Below are 16,951 nucleotides of genomic sequence, written 5' to 3'. Positions count from 1 at the left end.
TAATTAATTATAATAGACTATGATTTAGATCTGACTTTTTCAAAAGGGGATGAATTTCAAAGGTTGGTATCTCTGACATTCCCACAACACTTCTTTACAATGATTATACAAAACACCGAACTTCTTACATATAACAGTTAACAGGTATGATGTAGGCTGCTGGGTAACTATCGGGCTGGACCCTGGACTCATTTCACAGACATTCTCACCTTCATTTCATTCAGACGCTAAATAACCTGAGATATTGATACAGCGTCGTAAAATAACCCACTAAAAAAAGATGTAGGCATACATAGCCATGTTTCATTTAAGATTAGTCTACTACTTGTAAATTTTGCGACGTATAAATTTACATGACGAGATCCCATTAGCTACTATAAGGATTAGCCTATAAGGACATTATAATGATTGTGCAAAATCTCTATCTACTAAATCAAAGGAAACCTAAAGCATCAACATGCTTCTTAATTTTACGCAAAGTATATAGACACTAGAAATATTTTTTGTGTTCAATATCGTATTTAATTCTCGGTTGAGTTCCACCATAGTAGATCTACTCTACAATTGAAGATATTTCCAAGCTTAAAAATAAGACGAGAAGCAAGGAATCACTTCATTTAGTTCTTCATAATGTCCTTAATTCCACCGGCGTAGCTCGGGCGCGAGTTCGATTCCCGCTTGGCTGATTACCTGGTTAGGTTTTTCCGAGGTTTTTCCTAACCGTAAGGCGAATGTCAGGTAATCTATGGCAAATCCTCGGCCTCAGTTCGCCAAATACCATCTCGTTATGATCAACACCATCGACGCTAAAGAACCTAGTAGTTGATACAGCGTCGTTAAACAACCAACTAAAATTACGTTCTGAATTTGTGAATTCTTCCATTTGCTTTGTTGTGTGCTCATATTACTGTAAATTAATAAGTAACATGCGTACGCCTGGAAACAGGTTTTGCTACCGCACCGTTTGAAAAGTGACATGGGCAAGTAACAGCCCGGTTAGCGGTGATTCAGCATGCCAGCTTTCGGCAATAAATCTCGCGACTTAAAGTAATTAATATACTGATAATTATTTATTTATTGAAAAGATAAGGGGTCCTGGAACGACTGGTGAAGCATGGCAGTTTTGTTGCATGTTACAGAAGCTGTGCCAAGGTCGGTGCCATCCCCAGCTCCGCCTCCGGAGTGCTACTCGCCCGCTGCGTCCTCCAGCCCGCACCCGCTGGCTCTGTGCTTGGGCCCGCCGTGCCCGCCGTCGGCACAGCAGACGATCGTCCAGGTGAACCGCTCGCCGCCCCCTCCGCCGCCGTCCTTCCTGCTGGGCCCCGGCCACGGTCACGTCTCATGCCCTGCGTCGCCACCCTCCGCCTCCAAGAACAAGGCGTCCCTCGGCCTCACGTGCGTCGTGTGTGGGGACACCAGCTCGGGCAAACACTACGGCATCCTCGCCTGCAACGGCTGCAGCGGCTTCTTCAAGAGGAGTGTTCGTCGGAAACTTTACTACAGGTGCGTGCGTGGTAATGTGTACTCTTGTCCAAAACAGATGCAGAACAGAAACCTGATTCAGATATCCAGGAGATTATGCAGTAATTGTGGTGAACAGACATGATATTCGCTATTCGCTTGGAATTTCTTGAAGTAATTGATACGTTATTGGGTTCAAAACCCAGTGTTTGATAAAATCGTGTTGCACATTCGCAGACGCTTTGCAGCCACCTGGCTCATCGACTTCTTTGTTAGTTTGTTTGTTTGTTCGTTTGTCTCTTTCGTTCTTTTACTCTGCTTAACCTTCTCTTTTACCTGACAAACATCGCTATTGGTAGGGAAAGAAATTTATTTGATCATAGGCTAGTTTTTCTATAGTATTTTTTTAATGAAAAAATGGAGACATTTAGAAAAAGTTTGAGGAAAGACCTGGGATATTTTGCAAGGAAATGGTCTGACTTCAAAAAACTAAAAAAATTTCTGACAAAAATTTTACTGACAGATTGCAGTGAACATTTTATCTTTGGCGCATATGGCGCAATAGCATTAGAACTGATTGCTTTACGTCTTGTGAGACATTAACAGGATTGAAAAGTTTATTTTGTTAACAACAGCTGTAATACAATCCAGTGACTTACAACTGTGATCATGCATTGCACTTTGGAATATTATTTTGCGAATGCTTTCGGCTGATATGTTAAGAATAGGTGTTAGTAATTTCTTTATTTAATTTTTGTTTTCCAATTTTTTCCTGTCCATTCACTGGCCCCGAACAAAAAAAGAAGTGTCCTTTTAAGATAATATAGGAAATTACCTCTGCTAACAAGTGAAGTCAATGCCTTTCTTAGCTTGGACATGTCCTGTATTGTTTCCAGCGAAAATTGCTTTGGGCCCTTTACTTGCCGGACATGTCAATGTGCTCTCTATTTAACTTATATTGGCGTAGCCTATATCTTTACCTTGAACATGCATTGATTTATGTATTTTCGGATGCCCTCGTACGATATATATGTTGAAGAACATTGCATTTCAATTTTTATTCTAAACATTCAATGGTTTACTAATACAATATAGGTACACTAGACGTATGCCCTAAGCTATTAAATAATTTGACCATAGTATTGTACTGTATTGTATTTGGAAGGAAGGTCATTACAACCCATTGACCTAAGTGAATTATTAGAAAGTGTGTATTAAAGAAGTAACTAGTACTATTTTAATAATCTGGAAAATAACATTATCTATTCGTTTGAAGAGAATGTAAATCAGCTCTTATTCATGGTAGGAGAAATGGCAATGTAGGTTGTAAAAAGCAACCAATGCCAAGGATGTCTGACATATAATATTATTTTATTTCAATTTACCTACATAAAGGATGTGAATTGTTACATTTTTTAGTCTTTATTTAATACGCTATATCAACTGCTAGGTTATTTAGAGTCAATAGTATTAGCCCACTGATAGCGACATGATATTTGGCGAGATGAGGCCGAGGATTCACCATGAATTTCCTTACATTTTCCTTATAATTGGGTAAAACCTCGGAAATAATCCTACCAGGTAATCAACCCAAGAGGAAATCGAACCGACGTTCGAGCGAAGCTCCATTTCATCAGGCCTGAGCTACGCCGTTGGCTGTGAACTGTTGCACAGATATGCAGAAAAATAAAAAAGAAGGCACGAATGTTGTACCTAAATTAATTTTTCAGTATCCCCCTGAAAAAGTCCAGATAGCAACACATTATTTCTTTTTCTTTTTTTCTTTATTCCTTCATTCCTTTTTTCCTTTCTTTCTTTCTTTCTTTCTTTCTTTCTTTCTTTCTTTTGGAGAAGACTAAAACTCTTATTATTATAACTATTAAGCTGAAATAAAATAGGAATTGTTTTGACGGATGAGGGGGCGTCTCCTGTAACAAAGTAAATGATGTGTTCTTAATTTCACTATAAAATTGAACTGATAGGTCTACATAAATTTTACGGTTAAGATGATTAATGCTTGTTTTAGAACTCAGGTTCGTGACAGACACGAAGGTTATAAAACCTCAATTATGCTTCGGCCAGTTGGATCGTTGCATTACCTTAACGACACTTGGAGACACAGAGAACGTCTCTTCCCGACGTTATCTTCTCACAAAGGGATATCTCTGGTTCTTACCGGCGACATCTTTACGAGATCGGTAGTTTTAATCCCCAAAGAATATTCTTACAATGACTGTTCAAGCGTCACCAGCTCAATGTGACCATCGTCTGCAAAATAACTCTGTCGCTCGTTTATCCCGACTTAGACGCAGAGACGCGAGCACACTTACTAGAAGATTACTGAAAATCCTTCGACGAATCCCATACGTCGCAAGTGTCTACAGTTTATGATAGAAGGAGAGGAAGACTGGATTTAATTACTGTGTCTTATTTGTTTTAACGAATAACATAATGATTTTTACTGGAAGTGCTGAGAACAAGTGATGAAATATTAATAAGTGAATGTATCTAATGCAATACTGTATTTGAGCCAGTAAAGCCTTAGTTTTTCAGAACCGACGCATGCGAGTTCCGGACTACACGAGAGATAGTGAGTGGTTTCTATACACTGTCTCTCGTGTAGTCCGGATTTGTGCGAAGCGGGCCTCGCACCTCGCATGTCGCATGCTTCGGTTGAAAAACCAAGGCTTAACAGCTTGTAAGCAAGTAGCTTACAGATATAGATCTAGAACGTTCGGAGTTTAGAAAATACCATTGGGTACAGCTTTAGGCGTCTCCTTAGCGGACAACCCCCCTCATTGTAATTGCGTATAGGCCTAACTAAAATACTTTATTTACGTATTTTCCAACGTAGGCTATATATAAAATTACACAAGTAAATCTAAATACTTCCATCAAGAATTTCCTGTTTGAAATAGAAAAGATTTACAGTATATTAGGCCTACCTATAAAAACCGGCCTAGCTCGGTCGGTTAAGGCGCTTGCCTGCCGATCCGGAGTTGCGCTCGGGCGCGGTTTCGATTCCTGTTTGGGCTGATACCTGGTTGGGTTTTTCCGAGGTTTTCCCCAACCGCAAGGCAAATGTCAGGTAATCTATGGCGAATCCTCGGCCTCATCTCGCCAAATATCATCTCTCTATCACCAAATCCATCGACGCTAAATAACCTCGTAGTTGATACAGCGTCGTTAAATAATCAAGTAATATAAAAAAATATTACTTATAAATATACATAGTTATATTAATTTATTTGTATTTTCAATAACCGAATAAATAAAATAGATTTAGGCCCTACATCTGTTATTTCATGTACATTCGAAAATACATAAATAACTTTTTTCATTAATATTTTGAGGAGAAAAATTCGCTCCGGCGCCGGGGATCGAACCCGGGTCCTTGGTTCTACGTACCAAGCGCTCTGACCACTGAGCTACGCCGAATTCAATCCACAGTACCGGACCGAACTTTCCTCCTTCGATGTTTCCCTTTGTGGCGTCTTCTTAGTGGACATCCCCCCCCCCTTACTGTAATTGCGTATAGGCCTAACTAAAATATTTTATTTACTTATTTTCCAAAGTAGTCTATATATAAAATTTCAGAAGTAAATCTAAATACTTTCATCAAGAATTGCATTGTTTGAAATATAAAAGATTTACAGTATATTACTTATAAAAACCGGCCTAGCTCGGTCGGTTAAGCGCTTGCCTGCCGATCCGGAGTTGCGCTCGGGCGCGGTTTCGATTCCGGCTTGGGCTGATTACCTGGTTGGGTTTTTTCCGAGGTTTTCCCCAATCGTAAGGCAAATGTCAGGTAATGCTCGGCCTCATCTCGCCAAATATTATCTCGCTATCATCAAATCCATCCACGCTAAATAACCTAGTAGCTGATACAGCGTCGTTAAATAACCAAGTAAAATTAAAAAAAAATATTACTTATAAATATACATAGTTATATTACTTTATTTGTATTTTCAATAACAGAATAAATAAAATAGATTTAGGCCCTACATCTGTTATTTTATGTACATTCGAAAATACATAAATAACTTATTTAAGTTAGGCCTATTTTGCAAAGAGAGACGATGTCCTTTAAGAAGACGTTTTTTTTATACCCAATGGTTTTTTCTAAACTGCGAACTCTTTATAGCGACTATCAATCCTCCCTTGAAATATGGAGTCATAACTAGATTTCGAAGTTGAGGCACATTATCTCTTAAGTTATGTGCACACAGGATAGTGTTTAAAAAGCAACAGACAAGGTAGGCCTAGTCCTCTGTCGTCATTTACATAGGCTACTATGTCAGTCGAATGGAGCTGTTGTAATACGTGATACAGACCCAGCAAGAGACAAAATAAACCTTCGTTTGAAAACGTAAATATAATGTTGGATAGAATGTAATGTATTATCGTTTCTCAGCTGTAAAAATGTAACATATAAACAATTATTTAGAACAATACTATTTATAAAGGTACTTTATAATAATAATAATAATAATAATAATAATAATACATCATCATCATCATCATCATCATCATCATCATCATCATCATCATCATCATCATCATCAGAATATCAGAACATGCATTTATAAATGAGTTGCTAGGGTGAAGACAATGTTAAGTGACTAAAACTACATTTTGAAAACAGTAGAAATTTAATGTTTGAAAAACACATGCTCAAGTACCACTAACATGTATTGCCAACATTTGAAACTTCAATATAAAACGTCCCATATACAAAAGACAAATAGCACTGAAAGAGCATGTGACATAACATTATTTTCATGAATAATGAAAATGTCACTTAACATTCTCTTTACCCGAGTAGCTCAAATGTAGGCCTACATGAATTACAGTGTAAGGAAAAGAAGCGACATAAATACAGTAATTATAAAGCATGTCACAGAAATAAAATTAAATCTAATATGATCCATGTACACCTAACTTGTACTCGAAATAATGAAACGCAGGACTCTAGTGATAATACAGAAAAATGTTAGAAAACAAATGTCGTTAATAGAGATTATAAGCAAGCGTTCTATCAACGATCATCACTCTTCCAGCAAAATATGGTGCTGTCACTCTCTTTAGAAAAACAGTGCAAATAATACTTCGCTAAGTTACCGGCCCCCATTCCGTAAGTCACTTCAAGGCTAGAATTTATCGTCTCTATTTTCAAGCAAGGGCGGCCGGGTAGCTCAGTTGGTAGAGCAGCTGGCTACGGACTGGAAGGTCCGGGGTTCGATCCCAGGTGGTGAAAGGATTTTTTCTCGTTACCAAACTTTCAGAACGGCCCTGAGGTTCACTCAGCCTCCTATAAAATTGAGTACCGCGTCTTTCCTGGGGTAAAAAGCGGTCAGAGCGTGGTGCCGACCACACCACCGCATTCTAGTGCCGAGGTCATGGAAAACATGGGGCTCTACCCCAAGTGCCTTCATGGCATATTACGGGGATACCAAAAAAAAATAATTTCAAGCGAGAGAATGTTAGTATAATTAAGAGGAGAAACGGGAGAACTCCGAGAAAAGCCCATTCGATACTGGCTTTGCCCGCCGCAATTCGCCGGAGCCCTGGGATTGAGCCAACAAGACATCAAGGTGGCGAATTAACAGCTGTCATAGGCTACACTTCTAACATAGCGCTGGAAGTTTACTATAGGCAACAATATTATCAAATGTGATTAAATTAGTTGAGCCAATTATTTTAACAGCTAACGTGTATCCCCCAGTGAGGATCACTCCTATACTAATTGTCATAGCAGGAAGTCAATTCACAATCCCTGACACCCCCTACTGGCAATTGGGTAATGGTGGGGTTATCCATCACTTTAAGTGGTGTATCATATGTCTGTATAGCGAAACCTGAATCAATTAGCTGTGACCCTCTTCATCACTGCTGGACTTGCAATTGTGTTTGCTTATCTGGCGCATTTAATCAGTAAGCGTACATTCTATATCCTAGAGGTCCCAGTTCAAATTCCACTGGCTTAAGTGGAACAATTTGGTAGACATAAGCTGTTTTCGGACAGTTTTCCTAGTGAAAGTCCAGTTCCCACTACGTACACAGAGAGATTCGCGAACAAAGATCATAATTAGAGCCCTGCGTTTTGTTACATACAGCCTCCAAGCGACCCGCAACAGCATTGGTATGTGTGGAGTAGCCTATAGATCGGAAACACCCGACTCTACTACACAGTTCAGGTCTGGTGTTCAGTGTACAGTAGTGGCAAAAAAAAACCGGACCGACCCTTGTAGCTGATTTCAGAGCCTTGTTCACTCCAGAGCACGACAGACTGGTAACTAAGACTTTAATGATTCGAATCCTGCCTAGGAAGGAAACTTTTTTATGTTCCTTATTCAAATTTATTTCCAATACTTTTCGATTGCAGCGATATTTTACTACTTAATTAACTTCTCAGAACATAAATTTCTTTCTTTCTTTCTCTCAGTTTAACCTCTCCCTTCTAGGTGCATTTACACGACCCACGCCACCCGGGCCTTACAGGGCCGCGACCTGTCGGGAGAGGTATTAATCTATGGATCACATACATACTTTTTGACCCACAAGGACATGGAAGGCCTCCCCGGATGAAGGATCAGCTCAATGCCAGGGCCACCTCCGATACAACACAAACATTTAAGACATTATACATCATTCACTCACACTTATGAAAGGATTAAGGGAAGGATCGCCGTCCATGGCCGGACTTTCAAGAGGTACAATCCCGGCATTTGCCTGGAAATAACTGAGGAAACCATGGAAAACCTCAGTTAGGATTGCCGGCCCCTGGGATCGAACCCCGGACCTCCAGAATGCGAGGCCAGCCCTCTACCACGCCGCTAGCCCGCTCGGTGAACATAAATTTTACCAGCTTATTTTCTAATGGCTTTCGAAATGGGCTACGTCAGCAGTCGAAACAACAATTTCAATAGATTACTCGCTATCTTGTGAATGCGGGCGTGGCATGCGCAGTGGATCATTTCGGGGACTTCGATTATTCCGTCGGTCCGGTTTTTTTTGCCACTGCTGCTGTACATACGAAAACATAACAAAGCTAGACACTTGGAGAGATCAGTGCTCTAATAGAAGAATTTGGTAGCCAGCAAAATAATAAGAAATAACATGTGTATTATCAGAAATAGGGGGAAATTTTCATTTGAAACACTTAAAACATTTACAAGTCATTCATCGTAATGTGTAGAGACTCTTAAAGCACGGACTCATAAGTTAATTTATTTTAAGTTTGCGCTGACTTTTATGTTTTTTTTTTTTTCATTTGTGAATTCCAAGCTTTTAAATAAATCTAAAGTATCTTAATGTGTTTTACTTATTGTAAAAATCAGGGATAGACAAATTCCGGGCAGCATGTAGCCATGGCGACTAAAATTTTTCATGTCGTGTCTGAATTGTTTATTTATTTACTTATTTATTTATTTGTTTATGTATTTATTTAATCTGACAGGATTAAGGCCATAAGGCTTTCTCTTCCATCAAATTTTTTAAGACTTCGATTTATTTTACGACACTACGACTAATACATAAGCCTACTATTAACAAAAGCGGTTGTATGAAGAAATTCGAACGTGCTTCTTAGGTTAATATTGTTACATTTGTTGCGCATCTCAAAATATTGTCACTATATTGCTTCAGTGGAGAGCACAGAGCATTTGTGAGAGCGTGTATTTGCATTGCATAGATATTTAGTATTGTTTAATATATTTCAATAAATGTATCTTTATCTTAGCTCGAATGGTTTTTTCATTTCAAGTGTGGGCAAAATGTGATGGCTCCCGAAAATAAAGGGGCTAGCTCCTGAAAATTTTTAGTTTTGCCTAATCGTAGTGAAAAATTATATTTTATAGCATATAAGCTGACTTTAAATACATAGATAATGTACTTCGTTATTATTGTTATTAAATTCAAGTGGTAATTTTTTCCATGAGTACTATTCCTGTTGCTCACCGACTTATACACAGATGTAACTATTACACCAATAGACAATAATGTAAACACACACGTACCAGAGCTTCGGGGAGAGACCGCAGCGTTAAAATGTTGACTCGTAATTTGCTGTCCATATCAAGCGAAGCTATGTGATTGACGTACACCTAGCTTGTATTCAAAATAACCAATATTCAAAATATATATACAGGGTGATTCAAGAGGATTTACCGTCACTTACGGAGGTTATTTCCGAAGACATTCTGAGCAAAAAATTTCATGTAAACATTTGTCCTAATTTGAATATTTTCAGAGTTACACTAATATATTTTAAGTTGATAGTAAAATACCTTTTTCCTTTAGTTTTAAGGGTAAAAGAATATTACAAATAGAGAATGAACTATTCAGAAGTATCATTTCTTTAGTTGGCTAGTATTTTGAAGATAAAAATATTTTGTTAATTGCTTTGTACAGGTTTTGTTTTTCAGTTTTTAACTGAAAATGACATCACTCTTATACACTTATCACAAAATTTGTTACAAATCGAACGACATTAGGAACTTGATTCTTTACAGTTAATTATGCAACATAATGTAGGTACAGCCTTAAAGAATTTACAAAAGTGGCGTTATTTGTAACAATTGTTGTGACAATTACGTAAGAAAATGTAATTTTGTAGTTAAAAATCGAAAAAAAAAAAAATATATATATATATATATATATATATATATATATTCTGTACGAAGTAACTATGAAATTCACAATACATTTTTAGCTACGGAATACTAGCTAATTAAAGAAATGATACTCCTGAATAATTCATTCTTTATCTGTAATATTATTTGGAGATTTATCCTTCGAAGAGGTGGAAAAATTCATATTCTTGGAGCAACAGTAACAAATATAAATGACACTCAAGAGGAAATTAAACGCAGAATAAATATGGGAAATGCGAGTTATTATTCAGTTGAGAAGCTTTTGTCATCTAATCTGCTGTCAAAAAATCTGAAAGTTGGAATTTATAAAACAATAATATTACCGGTTGCTCTGTATGGTTTTGAAACTTGGACTCTTACTTTGAGAGAGGAACAGAGATTAAGGGTGTTTGAGAATAAGGTTCTTAGGAAAATATTTGGGACTAAGAGGTATGAAGTTACAGGAGAATGGAGAAAGTTACACAACACAGAACTGCACGCATTGTATTCTTCACCTGACACAATTAGGAATATTAAATCCAGACGTTTGAGATGGGCAGGGCATGTAGCACGTTTGGGCGAATCCAGAAATGAATATAGGGTGTTAGTTAGGAGGCCGGAGGGAAAAAGACCTTTGGGGAGGCCGAGACGTAGATGGGAGGATAATATTAAAATGGATTTGAGGGAGGTGGGATATGATGATAGAGAGTGGTTTAATCTTGCACAGGATAGGGACCGATGGCGGGCAGATGTGAGGGCGGCAATGAACCTTCGGGTTCCTTAAAAGCCATTTGTAAGTAAGTAAGTATTATTTTACCCTTAAAACTCAAGAATAGCTAATGGTATTCAACTTGAAATTAGTGTAATTCTGAAAATATTGAGATTAGGACAAATGTTTATGTGACATTTCTTGCTCAGAATGTCTTTGGAAATAAGGTCCATAAGGGACGGTAAATCCTCGTGAATCACCCTGTATATATATATATATATATATATATATATATATGCAAGTCTTATAGTAATAAAACTTGTAGATGCCTAAAATATTAATAAATATTCAAGTGTCAAAATAAATAATATTTGCAAAATCTCTTTCCTTTCGGTTTAGTTAATTAATTCATGCCTTGCTTCGGAGTAAAAAACTAGGCGGGATGTGGATAGAAGATGCATCATGACAGGAGCTGCTCCTCTACGACATCTGACATAAGAAAATAGTCAACAAACACACAAAGAATGTGATGAAAATTATATCAAATTAGTTTCAGCCAATTATTCTAACAGCTATAGGATCACTCCTGTACTAATTGTCATAGCAGGAAGTCATTCACAATCCCCCCTACCCCTGGTAGCACAATTGGGTAATGGTGGGGTTATCCATCACTTTAAGTAGTGCATCATGTGTCTGCGTGGCGAAACCAGAATCAATTAGTTGTGACCCTCTCCATCACTGCCGGACTTGAACTTGTGTTGGCTTATCTGGCGGATTTAATCGGACCCTTAATCCTTTTCGTCTGGAGTGGGGGACTCTTTCATAATCCGGTTAGCGTGGCCATTCGGCAGGGCTCAATAGCCTTCTGATTGTTGTCATGAATCATTCACCCGTCTCTATCGAACCCCCCCGGCCCCGGGCCTTCCGCCATCCCTTGAATCGCACACCAATCCCTGCCAGCAAACTCAGACCACTCGACTAAAACCAATCGTTCCCGCAGATGAATTTCGCTCGGCTTGGGATTTGAGGAAACCCCCAAGGGGTTTCGGTTCACTTCACCCCCTCTAGGAACTATAACAAGGTCTTGATATTGCCCTTATGTTGTATTGCCGTATAATATCCTGACATGGATGCGCGAGTAATGCCTCAATATGATCGTTATTTTACGCTGTGCACCGCCGAGCTATCTATTTGATCACATATTGTTTGAAACTCTGTGTCGTATGAAAAAGCTATTTCACAGCGGGATTTTGGTCTGTAATAAAGTTATGTTATGCAATGTTTTTGCATTAACGTCCCTTTTAAATACGGCTGCTATTTAGAGCTAGTGTTATTGGCTATATAGGCCTATATATAATATAATATAATATAATATAATCAGCAAATATTTTGGACGAGTACGGCACTTTAGATACGCGAAAGGTACGGCAAGTATTAAGAGAAAAATCGTTTGAGAACTTGAGCCAGAAAAAACATAAAGGCAAAGGCGTGCTCTTATACCAACAATATACCCCGGCCAATAAGTGGATCCGGAATCACAAGGGTCTTTCCTGCAGTGAGTGGAGGGAAGCAATCAAGATGAATGCGAACGTGTCAGCTGTGCGTAGTGTACCTGGCAGGTCTTCGGGCAGTAACCTCTGTCGACGTCGCGACAGGGAGGTTGAAACCCTTGCCTATGTCCTGGGGGCCTGTCCACACGGTGAACTTCTACGAAATACGCGGCATCATACAGTAAGATCTATAATAGCAACTGCCTTAAGGAACAAAGGTTATTCAGTATATGAAGAAGTACACGGCATATCCAGTGAGGGCAGTAATCGAAGAATTGATATAATTGCATTTAAACCTCCCTCTCTTGAAGGTTACATCATAGACCCTACTGTGAGATTCGAATCGCACGAACACCAGCCAGAAGAAGTACACGAGGAAAAAAGGAATATATATATATATATATATATATATGAACCTTCCATCAGTTTTTATAAGGACAAATACCATCTGGAATCCATCGTCATTACGGGACTAATGATAGGAGCCCGTGGTACCATACCCCGGTTCCTAGTCGACTTCTGTAAATCTTTTGGCCTGCATAAAAGTATTTTAAGAGATCTAACAATTGCAGCACTCAAAGGCTCAATAGCTATTTTCAGGCATCATACAAATGGACCATGACTAATTCGCATCTCCTTGACGTTACTTCGTTTAACATCATGTGTTTCAATATAATTCAAATTCTTTATTTTTCACTCTAACAACAATTTATCACTAAGCCTCAAGGCTTTTACTCTATTGTATCATGGTACTCTTTGTCGACGGCAACCTGTAGTGGTTACAGGAAGAAATTAAATTAATTAATTGTAATATAATATAATATAATATAATATAATATAATATAATATAATATAATATAATATAATATAATATAATATAATATAATATAATATAATATAATATAATATAATATAATGTTAGTACATTATGCAACGAGCCTATAATGGTAGTAATTAAGACGCGAGGATGTTTATGAAACGAGCGCAAGCGACTTTCATAATTTTCACACGAGCGTCTTAATTACCATTATATGCAAGTTTCATACGATTTTTTATGCTCGACCATTTTCTAAATTGAAATTATTCATAAGTAGTCATGTTATTGTTATGTGAGTGAGTGCAATAGCCTACCTCATAAATTGTGAGATGTGCGGAGACGCGAAAGTATTGATTTTTTCCGGGAAACGAATGTCGACGACCTTGGTATAATCTAGAGAGTAAGATAAAAATTAATCTTGATATAACCTTGAAATAGAATTCGACATTGAAAACCGAGATGACAAATTGAATTTATTTGAATATTATTTACAATTAACGCTAATTATTATAGTAACAGAACATAACTTTCTGCGACAGTATTGGATTTCCAGCCTCCGTGACCTTTCCCTAGTTGTCTTTCGATTGCATATCCGAGAATAATCGAAAACCTGAATTTTAATGAATAGGTGTACTTTAATGACATGCATTAAAGGACTGCTACCAGGTGTATAATTACTACATTTCGGCATGGTCGAGCATATAATATAATATAATATAATATAATATAATATAATATAATATAATATAATATAATATAATATAATATAATATAATACAATATAATATAATATAATATAATATAATATAATATAATATAATATAATATAATATAATATAATATAATATAATATAATATAATATAATATAATATAATAATATGACACTCGAGAGGAAATTAAACGCACAATAAATGTGGGAAATTGCTGTTATTATTCGGTTGAGAAGCTTTTTCATCTAGTCTGCTCTCAAAAAATAGACAAAAAGTTAGAATTTATAAAACAGTTATAGGCTATTACCGGTTGCCCTGTATGGTTGTGAAACTTGGACTCTCACTTTGAGAGAGGAACAGAGATTAAGGATGTTTGAGAATAAGGTTCTTAGGAAAATAGGTATTTGGGACTAAGAGGGATGAAGTTACAGGAGAATGGAGAAAGTTACACAACGCAGAACTGCACACATTTTATTCTTCACCTGACATAGTTAGGAACATTAAATCCAGACATTTGAGATGGGCAGGGCATGTACCACGTATGGGCGAATTCAGAAATGCATATAGAGTGTTACCTGGGAGGCCGTAGGGAAAAAGACCTTTGGGGAGGCCGAGACGTAGATGGGAAGATAACATTAAAATGGATTTGAGGGAGGTGGGATATGATGATAGAGAGTGGATTAATCTTGCACAGGATAGGGACCGATATGGCGGGCTTATGTGTGGGCGACAATGAACCTGCGGGTTCCTTAAAAGCCATTTGCAGGGCCTAAGTAATATAATATAATATAATATAATATAATATAATATAATATAATATAATATAATATAATATTTAAAGCCATTTTTCTACAATAAAATTCTTCTTACATTATATGATGCGGTATATTATGAAAATAATAGCATACCGCGTGGAAATGTCAATGTTTGGGCCGGGCATAGTTGGTGATATTTTGATGGGATCTCATGTTCTTCCACCCATGCTCAACAGAGAAAGATAGAAACTGTTCTTAGAGTAAATCTTGCTTGTTCTGCTACATCACGTGCAGTTAACAGTACGACGAAACACTGCAGAGACATCACAGAACAACGGACAATCATCCAGTTCCGTAGGTGAACGATACATTTCTTCCATTTATTACGCCAGGAATGGAACCACGGACCGCTTCAACGGCCAGCGCGCATGCTACTTCTGAGCCACAGCGGCGGACCCAATATTGATATTAACACAATAAAAGTAAATATTAATTGGTATATGGATCTTAAAGAGTGTTCTTTTCTCTGCTTCCAGATGTCAGGCCGGCACGGGGCGCTGTATCGTGGACAAGGCGCATCGCAACCAGTGCCAAGCCTGCCGACTCAAGAAGTGCCTACAGATGGGCATGAATAAAGACGGTAAGACGAGATTCATGTTGTCATCCATGTGTAGATGTAGCCTATGTACACAGCAGCATATATCAATAAGAGTACATAGTAGAACAAATGCTGTGTTTAAATCAAATGTATTAGATCCTTTCAGCAATATGTGACAGTTAAGAAATTCATATGTCGGTATCTGTTTCATTGACTTATGATCAGGGAGCGAAACTTGTTGCCCGATGAAACAGGTTTGCTGCTACTTGACTATAGGTACGGGTTTGTTTACTTGCGTGTGAGTAGTCATGGTCAGCGGTGGAGAGGGATAGGCAGAGACCACAGATTTCCGCATAATGACATGAAGCGTAGAATGAATATAGTAATTTCTGGTAAGGTAGGGAAGTCGGTAAGCAAATTAATCAACCATTTCAGTTTGGACTTAAAGACTGAAATATAAAAATTATTTAAGCATGTTAATAAACTAGTGATTCAGAAAATTGATAAATAGGAGTTTCATGATACATATTCATTGTTTGTAAATTTAAATATATTTTTCATCCCAGCAAATACAGATAAATATTGATAATGTTAATGCACTCACAGAAAGGGTTAAAACAATGAGTTACTTCAAGGATATAAAAGTACTGATTGCAGCGTTGTATTTCTCACTTTGGAAAATAAATAATTTCGAAACAATCATCCAACACTTTCAATGTTAAAGCTCTCATGTTTAATTATCCTGAATTTACACTTGCTGTGTTAATAAATATGGAAATGCGTGTTATTATTCGGTTGAGAAACTTTTATCATCCAGTCTGCTGTCAAAAAATTTGAAAGTTAGAATTTATAAAACAGTTATATTACCGGTTGTTCTTTATGGTTGTGAAACTTGGACTCTCATTTTGAGAGAGGAACATAGGTTAAGGGTGTTTGAGAATAAGGTGCTTAGGAAAATATTTGGGGCTAAGAGGGATGAAGTTACAGGAGAATGGAGAAAGTTACACAACACAGAACTGCACGCATTGTATTCTTCACCTGACATAATTAGGAACATTAAATCCAGACGTTTGAGATGGACAGGGCATGTAGCACGTATGGGCGAATCCAGAAATGCATACAGAGTGTTAGTTGGGAGGCCAGAGGGAAAAAGACCTTTAGGGAGACCGAGACGTAGGTGGGAGGATAATATTAAAATGTATTTGAGGGAGGTGAGATATGATGATAGAGAATGGATTAATCTTGCTGAGAATAGGGACCAATGGCGGGCTTATGTGAGGGAGGCAATGAACCTCCGGGTTCCTTAAAAGCCAGTAAGTAAATAAGTGAGTAAGTGTTAACCACCGGCGTAGCTCGGTCGGATAAGGTGCTTGCCTGCCGATCCGGAGTTGCGCTCGGGCGCGGGTTCGATTCCCGCTTGGACTGATTACCTGATTGGGCTTTTTCCCAGGTTTTCTCCAGCCGTAAGGCAAATGTCAGGTAATCTATGGCGACTCCTCGGCCTCATCACGCCAAATATCATATGGCTATCACCAATTCAATCGACGCTAAATAACCTTGTAGTTGATACAGCGTCGTTAAATAACCAAGTAAAAAAACACCTGCTGTGTTGAAATATCTCTCGGTTTCACGTGCATCTGTTGAATAAACTGATGTACGAAACCTTTTTTATCATTATTTTGATGTCTAATTCGTAATATAGTGTTATTTTTTCACG

General features: G+C 37.7%; 1 protein-coding gene across 2 annotated transcripts in view; it reads left to right on the top strand.

Moving 5' to 3' along the window:
* Hr51 (Hormone receptor 51) overlaps nt 1-16,951 on the top strand; it is a 219,104-nt gene that overhangs the window by 62,565 nt on the left and 139,588 nt on the right. For both annotated transcript variants that reach the window (XM_069817158.1, XM_069817157.1), the window contains exons 2-3: nt 1,140-1,503; nt 15,173-15,276. In XM_069817158.1, the coding sequence (XP_069673259.1) occupies nt 1,140-1,503; nt 15,173-15,276 (468 nt within the window). The remainder of the gene's footprint in view (nt 1-1,139; nt 1,504-15,172; nt 15,277-16,951) is intronic.

This window comes from Periplaneta americana, chromosome 17 (assembly GCF_040183065.1).
Source record: "Periplaneta americana isolate PAMFEO1 chromosome 17, P.americana_PAMFEO1_priV1, whole genome shotgun sequence".
Classification (NCBI taxonomy): Eukaryota; Metazoa; Arthropoda; class Insecta; order Blattodea; family Blattidae; genus Periplaneta; species Periplaneta americana.
The sequence above is the reverse complement of the archived record's forward strand: the minus strand, read 5'-3'. Positions and strand labels throughout refer to the sequence as shown.